General features: G+C 43.4%; 1 protein-coding gene across 1 annotated transcript; it reads right to left on the bottom strand.

Moving 5' to 3' along the window:
- Positions 1-176: 176 nt before the first annotated feature.
- Positions 177-14,177, bottom strand: smarcc1a (SWI/SNF related, matrix associated, actin dependent regulator of chromatin, subfamily c, member 1a). Its single transcript, XM_046833381.1, is given in 29 exon segments — positions 177-1,152; positions 1,296-1,433; positions 1,538-1,796; positions 1,882-2,016; positions 2,349-2,509; positions 3,052-3,202; positions 3,470-3,525; positions 4,893-5,054; positions 5,168-5,426; positions 5,527-5,586; positions 5,787-5,897; positions 6,094-6,247; positions 6,383-6,496; positions 6,710-6,781; positions 7,920-8,019; positions 8,022-8,040; positions 8,239-8,276; positions 8,438-8,497; positions 9,006-9,133; positions 9,247-9,365; positions 9,797-9,922; positions 10,106-10,181; positions 11,301-11,370; positions 11,537-11,606; positions 11,700-11,792; positions 11,987-12,068; positions 12,182-12,267; positions 12,434-12,553; positions 13,824-14,177. Coding segments are annotated over 29 exon segments (3,315 nt in total). The 5' UTR covers positions 14,019-14,177; the 3' UTR covers positions 177-1,051.
- Positions 14,178-14,220: the final 43 nt, after the last annotated feature.

The raw sequence follows: 14,220 nt of genomic DNA, 5'->3' as shown, positions 1-14,220 counted from the left end.
GCAGTTCAGCCTCCTCCTGGAACGTGTCCTGAAGTCTTCTTTACCAAAGCATATCGAGCATCTTCTACGTGTGTGTGTGTGTGTGAAGGTGTGCGAGTGCACATGTGTAGGTGTGTGTGTGTAGGTGTGCGTGTGTGTAGGTGTGTGTTCTCAGACAGACAGAAAGTAAAGACGTGTGCGTATAAAAAGAGCCACAGCAGTTTATTTCAGGGCTTCAGTACCACATACACGTTAAAAAGCTCAATGTGCCGGGAACAGAGGCGTCTACACGTTTATTCTCTTAAAAATACATCATCATCATCATCATCATACATAACCGAGAGAGAGAGAGAGAGAGAGAGAGAGAGAGAGAGAGCTCCTGTTAGACAGAACGATACAGTGTGGAAGCGCTACACAAGCGTGTGTGTGTGTGTGTGTGTGTGTGTGTGTGTGTGTGTGTGTGTGTGTGTGTGTAGTGTAATGTGGGAAAAGCGATCACCTGAGGAAAAGGAGGATAATTAAACCTCCACACAGCAGTAACGCAGCAGTCACATGGGCAGAGAGAGAGAAATGGATGGAGAGAGAGCTGGATTAGGGGAGAGAGAGAGAGAGAGAGAGAGAGAGAGAGAGGTGTGAGGGACATGATAGAGAAAATGAGTGAGTGAGTGAGTGAGTGAATGAGGGAGAGATGAACAGAAAGAGGGAGACAGAGGTAGCAGAGACAGAGGTAGAGAAAAGCAGAACTATATCAGGAGCTCAGAAGCTCTAAAGGCCAAACACACACACACACACACACACACACACACACACACCAGCACAGAGGTAGATTCTAAGAGATAGGAAAGAAAGGAAGCTTGTCTTGACTGCCACACACACACACACACACACACACAGCAAGGTTAGAAGCCATTTCCCAGCTTGGAGTTAACAGTGTTAAATGTGTGTATCAGTAGCACAAAGTGTGTGTGTGTGTGTGTGTGTGTGTGTGTGTGTGTGTGTGTGTGTGTGTGTAAAGGTGTGAGAGCAGATCTATATCAGAAGCTGTGTTCAAGAGGAAACACGAGTGAGTGTGTTAGTTTTCAGGAGGGCGAACAGGAAGTGATGTCACTGGACCTGGCGGTATCCCATCAGGCTGTGCAGACGAAGGAGGAGGAGGAGGAGGCGGCCCCGTGTCTGGAAGGATAAAACAAAACACTTATGATCCGGAAGTTCCAGTTTACACTTGTTATTACATCACTTCCTGTGCGGTAACGACCCAATGACCAATCAGAACGCAGAGCTCATTAGAGCTGTGGGGTAAACAGGTAAACACTCACACATGCCATTCGGGGCCCCGGGGTGCCTGGGGCCCATCATAGGGGGCATCACACCTGGTGGTGCTCCGGGCATCGCACCAGGGGGGGCAACGGGCAGCATACGGCCAGACATGGGCTGCACTGGTCCAACCATTGGTACTGCAAACACACACACACAGCATTCTGGGTAAGCTGAACCTACAAAACACAACACTGCAATAGAGTGTGTGTGTGTGTGTGTGTGTGTGTGTGTGTACACTGACCTGTCTGTGGAGGATGATGCGGCCCCATGGGGTGGTGCATCGGGGGGTATCCAGGCCCCGGATGCATACCTGGAGGCGGTATATGAGATGGGGGAGGAGCACCATGTTGAGAGGGCGGGGCTAACTGTCCATGCTGAGCTGCAGCGGCTGCTGCTGCCTGTTGCTCCATCTGCTGACGTGCTTTCATCTCAGCATACTTCAGCTGCTCCATGTGGAACGCCTGCCTCTCCGTCAACAACTGCTGTCTCTGCAACTCCAACTGTAGGGGGTGCAAATGAGCAGGTCAGAGAGAGAGCGAGAGCGCGCGAGAGAGAGAGAGATCACGAGTATCCTGAGAGCCTTACCGCCTCTTTCTCTCGGTCCATGATGGTCTCCAGCTCCTCAAAGTGACGCAGTTTAATCTCCAACTTCTTCATCTGTGTCTCCACCAGCAGAGCCACCAGAGACTTGATCTTCCTCTCCTCCACTGCTGCCAAGTGCTGGAAAGGAAAGTGATGCATGCGCTCACAAACACGTACGATTTCAAATACCAGCATTTTCTGCACCAACCTGCTAACGAGTCAAATGAGAACTAGAGAAATACGTCCAGGATGTACATGTTCTACACGCTGAGGATGAGAAACCTTCAGCGTGAGGATTGATCAGGAACTACACACTACCTCCGAAAGAGTTTCTACCACAGTAATAATCACTCCAACATGAGAACTGAAATGAGCACAAAACACTGGCTGCTCAACTGTGATGTCATTCCAGCTGTTTTCCACTAGTTTCAGTGTGTGTGTGTGTGTGTGTGTGTGTGTGTGTGTTTTACCTTAGCCTTTGTGGCAGCAGAGGCGAGAGCGGCAGCCGCAGCAGTGGCAACATTTCCCTCTCCGATATCAAGCTCCAGCTTCTTCTTGCTATCCTCTGTCGTGGTTTCCTCTCCCTCCTTCACTCCTTCAGTCACTTCCATCGCCTCCTCTTTCTCTTTTTCTGAAGCCACCAAAAAAAAAAAATCGCACTGTTATTCGAGTTCATCCACAATCCTCACCCTCACTAAATATTAATAATTAGGAGGTTAGCCCATAGTAGATTTTACCAATACTGATAAACGGGGTTGGGTCGGACGCACCGATAACCAACTGATTATTAAAAAATATAAAAAAACCTAAACAAACAAAAAAACTCTATGTAAAATAGTACTGAACTCTAAATGTGTTCCAGTACTGAATCAGGAAAACGTGCTAAATAAAATAATGAATAAAGATTCGCCACTAGAGGCCGCTCTTGTACTGTATAACACACTGTATAACGAAACCCAGAAAAACGACTTTTACAGATAGCAGGTAGTTCCAACAATCAAGTAGCTGCAAAACTGACGGTCAATCTCTACTAATTTATAAAAATAATAAATAATCAATTATGGCCCACAGTTTGATCAACTGTGTGACTCCCTGGTTTCATTCTTTATTTCCCTTAACCACAAATGGAACATCAATTTCTAACCCTAACTCAGATTAAAGTATGAGACTCACCATCAGCAGCACCGACTTCCTTCAGCTCTACACCATCACCCTCATCTTCCTCACCCTCGGGTTTCTCTGCCATCTCACTCTTCACTTTCTCTCCCTCCGCTGGTTTCTCTGCTGCCTCACTCACTTTCTCTGTCTCCTCCTTAGACTCAGTCTGTGCCCACACACACACAACACACACACACACAAATCAATATTTGAACACATCAAGAACAATAAAATAAGGGAATGTGGGTTTACCAAATGATATTCACATTCTAAATAAGGAGTATGTATAATATGGACAGTATAAACTTTCTTTCTTTCGGATTCTCCCATTAGGGGGCGCCACAGCGGATCATCCGTATTCATGAGCTGCAAATTTAATTTCCCACATGGACAGTATAATAACCAGTTATTGTACCACAATATAGACGCTCACCTTCTCTCCCTGCTGAGTCTCCGAATCTGTTTCCATCTTCTCGGTTTCTGTGGTTTCTGCGGAACAAATATGGCCATAAGTGGAAAAATATTACATGTCTCATGCAGGCCCTATTTAATCTACCTGATGAAACACACACACACACACACACACACACACACACACACACACACACACACACACACACACACACACACACACACACACACACCCCTTCCTCTCCATCGACACGTCACCCAATGTTTGATTCTATATGTTAAAGGATCCCTGCAGCAGCAACTTCATAAACTTCCATTTTTTATTCTAATGAATTCTGACTGATCTGTTAGAGATTGTTCTATATACGGATATGAGATTATTAATCTCCGAGCGATGAAGTGCTGTGTGCCCTGATCAGTGCAGATGAACAGATTTGTGTTATAAACACAGGTCATTTATGAAGCAGATAAAATATTCCACTTGTAATTTTCAGCTCATTTGAGTGTTTAATAAGTTCGTCATGTTTTACACCAACATTCAAATCAATTATAGAAAGATTCAACTGCTGCTGGAATTTGTCTGGATAGCGCCATCTGGTGGTGATGACTGGTGTTTGTATGTGATGTGTAAATATATTGTATATAGATGTAACATCTGAAGTAGTGATGTAAGATTCAGAGTCGCATCAGAATAAATATTAACAATGTGAAAAACGTGCGCATCAGATGAAAGTTAGCATTTGTATCACAATGTGTCATTTTTAACATTTTGGTGGTAAAAATGGATTTATTTCTATATAATTATTAGTAAATGTGTTAAACGTATTGTTTAGAAAGTGATTAATGATTTGATGAGGATGTCGATTTCTCCTGGTTTCTCGAGTGCGTTCTCTCAGCACTGCTGCTGCTACGTGAATATGACGTATCAACACTACAGAGACCGAGGCGTGTCCTGAGAGTCACACACTACAGATTAACATGGCAGAGGCAGAGCTGTAACCTCCTGCACACACAACAGGAACATTGGTTTATTTGATCTTTTCTACACTATAAAGGTGTGTGTGAAAGAGACACGAGTTAGAAATCAGAAGGTTTTTGAGTAAATTAATGATTTGTTGTCGGTCTGAACCAAAGAAATAAAAGTGAACTTTCTGAACTTTATTGAATAGTATTGTGAATGGAAATCGTATCGATCACCACATAACAGGGGGGAATCGTATCACATCGGAAGTTGCTTCATGTGTATCTTTAATGTATCACTGGTTAGGCATCGAGATGTGAATCACATCTGCCTCAGTTATGGAGCTGCACATCACCAGTTCTACTCATACCTGAACTCCTCATTACTTTGTGTCTATACCACATCTACAGGATGATCCAGCTACATCTCTGTAATGCATCATCACAACAGATAGTGTTCTCACTAAAGAGAAGAATCTTTGTACCGGTTTTCTCCGGCTCGTCCGGAGCTGTTCCCGCGATGCCGCTGCTGTCCAGGCCATAGGAGGGGTCCACTTTCCCTGTGCTCCTCGCTGCCTCCTGAACCTTCTTCACATGAGCCTCGACCAGCTCAGCTGGGACTTCCTCTCTCACACGGGAGAACTCCTCTACACACACACACACACACACACACACACACACAATTGAGAAACAGAATTATTTCAACATATTTTGGCACACACAATAATCCTAGCACGCACGCACACACACACACACACACCGAGAGCAGCCTTAGCGGCAGCTGCAGCCACTCTGGGGTCCACCACGGATGCGAGGAAGGCCACGGTGCTCATCACAGGGTTTCCTGACTGGCTGAAAGGGACGGGCTGATACGCCAGGGGCCCGAGAGACGCCTCCGAACTCTCCAGGTACGGGTCCTCAATAGGCAGCCGCAGGAAATGAAGGATACACTCGTCCTGTGTCCTGCTGCCAACATGCTCCGAAACCTTGTTCCAGTCGTCCTTATACATCTCCAAAGCCTACACCACGTGAGCGTGCATACACACACACATTATTACGTGTACAAGAAATTACAACCAAAATGCAGAGACCTCAGGAGGATGAATTTATCAGCATCACCTCTAACAGCAGCAGAGTTTCCTGCTCAGTCCATTCTCGGGTACCACTTCCTCCTTTACTCTGGAACACACAGAGAGATAGAGAGATAGAGATGGAGAAAGAGAGAGAGAGAGAGAGAGAGAGATAAACCTCTAGGAGCGACTCTGGCCAGGTGACACTTTGCTTAAGTGACATCACAACATTCAGGATGTTCCAGACAGTGGCCTTATAACCCAAATGACCTTGAACAAGGGCATCAGGTGTTTTCTGGTGAAGCTCACCTTAGGATTCTTCTTCGAGTACATATCTGTCCTGAGGCCAAAGTTCTGCAGGTCGGTGGGTTTTTCTTTGCTTTTCTCTGGGAAGTTGAGCATCTGCTGAGCCGAGGGAACCTGACACATACATCACAAACACACAACAGGTCACATACAAACACGCCGAATGATCACATGACCACAACTTCAGCTGAAGAAAAGATGTTTTATTGTTGCCTGATGTGAGCCAGAAGCGTTAAGGTGACCAAAACGAAGCTCCTACCAGGTGCGTGTTTCATCAATAATAAACACAGCTGTGTGCGTGCATGCTGACCTGCGGGGGGCGATGGTGGAGAGGGACAAGACCTGATGGAGTATCAGCAAGAACGTTAAAGTGGGGTGTGGGTGGAGGACCCATTGGCATCGGCCTGCTGTCAGCATCCACCTGATAATTAATGAGACCCCACTGCTCCAGGAATGCGTGCACCCTGACACACACACACACACACACACACACACACACACACACACGTTTATTGTACAGATTAACAACAAACTTTAAGCATTGTGTGTGTTTGTGTGTGTGTGTGTGTGTGTGTGTGTGTGTGTGTGTGTGTGTGTACCTCATAACAGCACACACATCTCCAGTGAGGTTGCGTCTGCAGGAGGTGGAGGTGAGATATTCCTGAGGGTTCAGTCGGTACGTATCGATCATGAAGTTACGATACGCGAGATATCTAAAACAGAACCAAGTGTACAAGATGTAATCAAATTCACAAACTACACACAATTCGCTAAAAAAAATAAAAAGAATGGGGGAAAAAAAAAAATAATAAATAAAAATCACAAACTAATATATTTTTCTTCTTACGAATGAAAAGACTGAGGACAGGATCAAAGAGAAAACTAGAACCTGCTGAAAAACATTAATGAACTGAAATAACACTTACATCTCTGGAGATTTAGACTTGTTTTTTCCATTAAAGAACTCTGGTAAGGCTCGTCTCTCTATTTCATGAATCCTGGACACACACACACACACACACACACACACACACACACACACACACACACACACACACAGATTATAAAATAACTATGGAGCAGCTGCTGTAATCAGAGCATCATAATATTTACACTAATATTTATATTGCGGCTGTAAATCATTAAAATATTTAATATCAATTAATCGTGTTAATTCATGACAATCACAACTTAATCACACATTTATATCAGTTCTAAATTAACCTTAAATAAACACTAAATGTTTATTACTCTAATCAACATGAAGACTGAATATTCTTGTGAAGGTTTTAAAGTAATTACTGCGTTTTAAAAGACAAACGATGGTTTTAATTGCCAGATGTGTGCATCAGTAAAACAGATGTTTAGTGATGAATTATTTTTAATATCAGAGCGATGAAAGTACGTCGTGAATAAACGTGTGCCGTGTTGAAGGTTTTGATTTCGCCTCTTTCATATTTATTCATATTTGTAATAAAAGTGGTGAAACAGATGTGCGCTGCATTAAAGCATGCGATAAAATTTATGGTGTTAAAATGTAAATCGTGTCGACGCGTTATTAAGGGTTCATTGTGACGGCCCACTTTTTCATTCTAATAATAATAAAAAAAGATATTTTCCTATAATAAACACTGAAACTGGGAGGAAAATCTGTAGTTTTATCTTTTATTAGATTCAAGATTTTTTTTTGTCACAAAGTTATAAACAGAATACAGCTTAAAATAAAACATTTCAGTAATTAGATTCATTACATTTTGTATCATCATCAGCTGCTTCCAATCAGTTTATAATGAATCTGATCTATCAGAATCAGAAAAGGGGTTACGGGGGTTATAGCACAGAGCACTGGAATGTGTCTTTTTGTCAGGTGCAAACACACACACACATACGAAATGTGTACACTTTTTAACTAAACTATAATAAATTAATTAAATACTGTATACGAGTCATTTATTAAGAATAAACATTTATTTATTTCATTTCATACCAATAGTTATAATCAGTATTTATTAGTTTAGCTCAATTACTCCCAGCCACTTCCACACACACACACACACACACACACACACACACACACACACACACACACACACACACACACACACACAGAGGATGTAATGAAACAGAAGTTCTTACGAGTTGTAGTCGAACCAGGCCGAGTAGCTGGGAATGATGATGTGATGCGTTTGTTCGGTCACGTTATCTTCACCAGAGTCCATGAGACGGTTTACCTCCATTTTCCCTGTTCATCATCATCCTGTAACACACACACACACACACACACACACACACACACACACACACACCCCTTTCTGTTAGTCTCTGTAATTGTGATAAACTGCACTACCTTCATCAACTTCAGCTTCACACACACTATACAATGTTTTGAGCATCTCTCTCTCACACACACACACACACACACACACACACACACACACACGATAAAATCTCTCACCTTCCCACCAGAACCCACAGAGCCGTCTTCCTGTTCATCTGAGAAACAGACACACAGCGTGAGAGAGGCTTTAATAATACAGCAGCTCAGGTTATTATTATTATTACAATCACATCTATTGATCAGTTATTGTAAATCTGTTCAGACTCGAGTGTAAGTGATGTATCTCCACGTGTATGCAGACAGGGTGTTCTCTTACCCAGATCAGCCATGGTTCCTCCTTTAACCGGGGCGTTCTCACTGTCCTTCTTCTGATTCACTGCAGCAGCAACACACAGCTTACACTCAGTTTTCATTGATTTCTGCTTCTTTACGTCTAACACTTTTACCGCCTGCACGTTCATGTGTGTTTACTGTTTATCACTGGGCTTTAATCTCAGAGCAGAGCGTTCGAGTTATCAACAGCAAAAAGCTCTTCAGGGGAGTGTAGGAGGAGAAAACACACAGATTCTAGCGTTCTGTACGAGGAGGTATTACAAACTTTCAGCTAGATTTGTAACACGCCAACAGATGGCAGCACAAGGCTGCACACAAAGTCACAGGGAGCACCGACTTTCATAATCAGTGTACCAAAAAACATCAATCATCATTTCTCACTGGAAACATTTATTTAAATATTATATATATTAATTAATATTTAAATCAAAGTTAAAAAAACTATTTATTTATTATCCATGTCCTGTCCCAAACCTTTAATTAAATATGGGGAAATGGAAACATTGTGTGTGTATGTGTGTGTGCACACGCGAGTGTGGTTGTGCTCTTACCATTCTTAGGCAGTGAAACCTCCTCCATTCCTGGAACAGGAGATGGATCCTCCATATCCTTGGTGAGATCTTCGTCCTGCTCATCATCATCACGATGTCCTCTGCGCTTCCAGTGTGGCCCGGTGTTCCTGAATCCACAAAGACAAGTGTGAGAAGCATTCTAAACATTCCAAACTCTGTGTGTGTGTGTGTGTGTGTGTGTGTGTGTGTGTGTGAGAGAGAGAGAGAGAGAATACCCCACCCCTTCTTGTTGCCCTTCTTGCGGGACTCAGCGGGGGTGCTCGGGGGGGATGGGGAGCGACGCCTCTTCTTTCCTCCAGCCAGTGACTTTCGCTCCTTACGATCAGGTGTACGGGAAGACTGATCAGTAACCACGGCAACGGGATAACGGGATGAGGGATGAGAGAAAGAGCGAGAGAATGCGAGAATGAACGAGAGAATGGAACAGTCTTACACACAGCAGGGTGAAAAAGAGGAGGAGAAAGAGGAGGATGAGGAAGGGTGAAACAGATGGATGATGCAGAACTTTTCTACACACACACACACACACACACGCTGCGTTCCAACACTGCTTTAACACACACATCTCAGAGCGAGTGTTTTCTACTAAATAAACACTAAGCTGCTCACAAATCTCTCCGAATGCACTACACTTTCTTTGTAAGATCTAAAGTGGTGATCAGTGTGGGTTAGGGTTAGGGTGTGGAGTGTGGAGTTAAACGGTGCTGGAATCGGCAGGCGCACAGACCCGGCGAGTCGAGCGCTGAACACACCCAGCTCTGAGATCTCACCTCCTCCTCTTTAGGGAAGATGCGCTGGCGGAAGATCACCGGCTTCCTGTTCTCGTCTACTTCGTAATCTTCCTCGTTCATCCACTCGTTAAACGCGTCCGTATCCAGGACCCACTTGGCGTGCACCTGGAGCAGGTAACATCCAACAACAAGGTGAGCTTTTATTCTGTATCATACATAAACTAATAGAACAGAAAGAATGTGTTCTTCTGCAGAACAGCATCAATGATGCATTTAAATCCCATGTGCACCTCAACACCCACATTTATACAGTTATACAGTACACACATCAGCCCCCAATCTTCTCACCCTCCACGGTTTCTCTGAGCTCGGAGGATCCTCAATCTCACCGTCCATGTCACTGGCAGAAACCCAGGTATCGTAACTGCTCACACACACAATAAAATGCGTATTTTATACACACACACACACACACACACACACACACACACACACACACAGTGACTAACAAAAGAAGTTTCATTATGAAGGCGTGAAAGAGTATCCTAGCAACAATCTGTGCAGCTCTGGTGAATTCCAGGCCCAGGAGGATTAAAACAGTGCTGGATGACAATCTGCTCTCACTATATTCACACTTTGGACACGGTTTTGACATGTTCACTGAGGGTGTACTTACTTTTGTTGCTGTAAATCTGTACTGATATACAAGCTGCACATCAACTACTCTAAAATATATCCAAGTTTCTTTTCTATAGGATTTTCCCCTGAGAAGATATAATACAATGCTCGTTTAAATGCGAGGGGTGTACTTACTTTTGTGAGATAACGTATGTACTAGTGATGGTAAGATTCAGAGTCGCATCAGAATAAATATTAACGATGTGAAAAACGTGCGCATCAGATGAAAGTTGGCATTTGTATCATAATGTGTCGTTTTTAACATTTTGGTGGTAAAAATGGATTTAGAGGCGTGTCCTGAGAGTCACACACTACAGATTAACATGGCAGAGGCAGAGCTGTAACCTCCTGCACACACAACAGGAACATGGGTTTATTTGATCTTTTTACACTATAAAGGTGTGTGTGAAAGAGACACGAGTTAGAAATCAGAAGGTTTTTGAGTAAATTAATGATTTGTTGTCGGTCTGAACCAAAGAAATAAAAGTGAACTTTCTGAACTTTATTAAATTGCAGAGCATTTTATTCACTTCATTACGTTGTGTTGCATTGCGTTGAATGAAATGGAAATCAGATCACACTGCATCATAACAGGGTGAAATCACGATCACGGTACTGAATCAATAACAGAATTAACATGCTGAGACATCACACACATGTTCAGAGATGCTAACACTGCTAGCAAGAAGAAGGTAAAGTTCTCTTAGATAGAGCGTGTGTCTTTCAAAACCTGAGTCATTTCCCCTTCAGTGACTCCATCACAAAGTGTGTTTATCTCACTGGAGATCTGGAGATATTATTCAGATATACTCAATATATACTCAAACAGCCTGTGTGTGTGTGTGTGTGTGTGTGTGTTACACACCTGTCTGGATAATTCCCCCAGTGCACCAGCACCTGTTTGTCTTTGCGCATGACGGGACGCAGCCACTCCTCTACACACACACACACACACACACACACACACACACACACACACACACAATAAGGAAATCCGTTAAAATAAGCACAGATCTCATACAATTATTCACTACATAATCAGCACATTGTTGTGTGTGTGTGTGTGTGTGTGTGTGTGTGTGTGTGTGTGTGTGATCTGACCTTCCTCTGTCTGAGCTGGAGAAGGATATATGAGATGTGTGGCTTTGGATTTGTCATCAGTGATGGATCCCTAATGAAAAGAGAACATGTACAATCAGAACTAAAAGCAGGACTTAACAGTGGACTTCTCATGTCCAGCTCACGTCCAGCTCACGTCCCTCACCTGATGTCTCTTAATGATGTCTTTCAGTTTGCTAGCCTGTTTTTGGTCCACGTCAGATGCGATGTACACGTTTGGTCGAGTCAGACAGTTATTCTGCAGGACCATAGATTACAGAGAAAACACACACACACACACACACACACACACACACACACACACACACACACACACACACACACACACACACACACGTTTATCACCAGAGCTTAATAAAGCATTAAAGTACATACCCTTACCACAACCTACAGCTCTCACACTCTCTCTCACACACACTGTCTCTGTCTTACCTGTGCAAGAGTTTTCTCAATATTCATAAACATTTCCACATTTCTGTCCATCCTGGATGGATTCTGCAAATCGAATCGACGCCTGAGGGAACACACACACACACACAGACACACACATACACACACAGTGAGGAAAAATAAAAGCAAAAAAGTATAAAAGCAGCAGAAATTCCTGATTTTAGAGTCATGACTCACCATCCCTGTTCACTCTTGAACTTATAAGCAGATCCCAGGATGTGACACAGAGCTCCACCAGCTTTAAAGTCTAAGAAGCTCTTCGCCTAAACACACAAAACAGACCAGACCATCAAATGTCAGCACTACAGAACATTTCCATACAGACCTGTCACAAAGTCTCCTTCTGCAACAACATCTACAGACTTCTTCTACTCAGATCTCTGAACACAGACAGGGCCGAGGCCATCAGCTCAGTCTGTGTGGACTTACAGGGAGTTTGGTGAGGGCCGGATTGCTCACTCGGCGTCCGAACGCATCCTCCTGGAACTGGAGCAGCTGAATCACCAGTCCAGCCAAAGATTTACAGGACGGAGAGTCGGCCTGAACATACTGCACATAAAGACATGGTGTACGCTCATTTATAAATCACAATCAGGGTCACTGGACAAGTGTGTTGAAACGCACAAGGGATTTGAACAGAGCTGCTGGTGAGTCGAAAGAACAGACATGAACAACAACACTAAGCATTTATCTTACACGACAGTACAGATTTAATAAGAGCTCGTTATACAGAGTATATGACGGATCATCACTGTAGATAAAGAGCCGGAGTGTAGCAAACAGCAGAAGAGCCATATACATATATACTGTATTAAAATTCATGCATTAATGCTAAAATAAACTGCTACCCACATTAGTTTATCATCAGGATGGTATCATATTTACAGTCTCTCTTTTATTACTGGTTATTTCTATAATAATGGTGATCTGAGTATATAAATAAAACAGGTGGGCTGCGGTTTCTTCCCCCATCCATATTCTAAATAATAATAATCCCGCCTCCTGATCCAGGATTAGCCACAATCTCACGCAGACAACATCTTGATTGGTTAATGTTAAACCAATGTCAGCAAATTAACCAATCGGAGTGCAGCTGATGGATTGAAGGAGCCAATCCCGGCTCACAGGAGGCGGGCTCTGTCGGAACACTGATGAATAAAGCCTGTTTGTTGTTAGCAGTGTGCTAATTTCACATCGCTGACTGAAAACAATCATCTGAAAAATTCACATCATAAATTAATCCTCTTTACAACTATTATTTTATTTGCTACGAGTTTCTTAGAACAAAACGAAGCACGAATTTATGAATTATTCAGAGAGTAAAAACAGGAGATTTCACTTAGCTAGGCTAGCGAATTCTGCTGTACTGTCCAATCTACAGTAGTGTCCAATCTACACAAGCGTCCGATCCAAACAATTAATTATTACAGACCTTTAATTCAATCTGTATAAAATCTATAAATAAAACACAAACAGACAAAAAAGACTAAACAAAAAACTTAAATAATCAGAACTGTTCTCATTTTTGGTTTAGTGAATAATTGAGGTATTTAGATTATATTTTGTGTTTAATTAAACATTAATATTAATAATTAAAGTGCATTTTTACAGCTCAATACTATAATTTTCGGTTTAACGGGATTGTGTTAGGGCGGTTAACCCGGGCGGAAACCCAAACCGCAGCGTGCCCCGTGTAGAAGTGCACTAGAGTGCGCTCAGAGAGAATACATGACGTACCCTACTGTAGTGCACTACATGCCCATTTGGGACGAAGCCCATTCACCCATACAGCAGTTAGCATTAGCATTAACCGGCTAACCTTTTTGTAGTGTTTTCCGACCCACTGCCGAACCGTCTCGAGCTGCGAGACCGTCTCAGCGCTCTCCCAGAATTTAGCCGACGGGCCTCCGTCCTTCTTCCTGCCCACCGAAGCCCCGGGTCCCGCCTGGCCGGCCGCTGATCCCCCGGAGCCCGTGCCTCCCGCCGCAGTCGCCGCAGTTCCCGCAGTCGCCATTGTTTCCTCACACAGCGAGACGCTACACCATGAAGCTCACCGTGCACAAACTTGGAGCACGAATCTGCGCGTGCGCGAGTTTCCCCCGCGCTCTCGCGATGCAATGATGTACGGTGAGGCGATTACGTCACCAGGAAAAGGAAGTCAATACTTGGCGAGAAGAATATATATACAGTATATAAAACAAACAAGAGCGACACCC

The sequence above is a fragment of the Silurus meridionalis genome, chromosome 21 (assembly GCF_014805685.1).
Source record: "Silurus meridionalis isolate SWU-2019-XX chromosome 21, ASM1480568v1, whole genome shotgun sequence".
Classification (NCBI taxonomy): Eukaryota; Metazoa; Chordata; class Actinopteri; order Siluriformes; family Siluridae; genus Silurus; species Silurus meridionalis.
The sequence above is the reverse complement of the archived record's forward strand: the minus strand, read 5'-3'. Positions and strand labels throughout refer to the sequence as shown.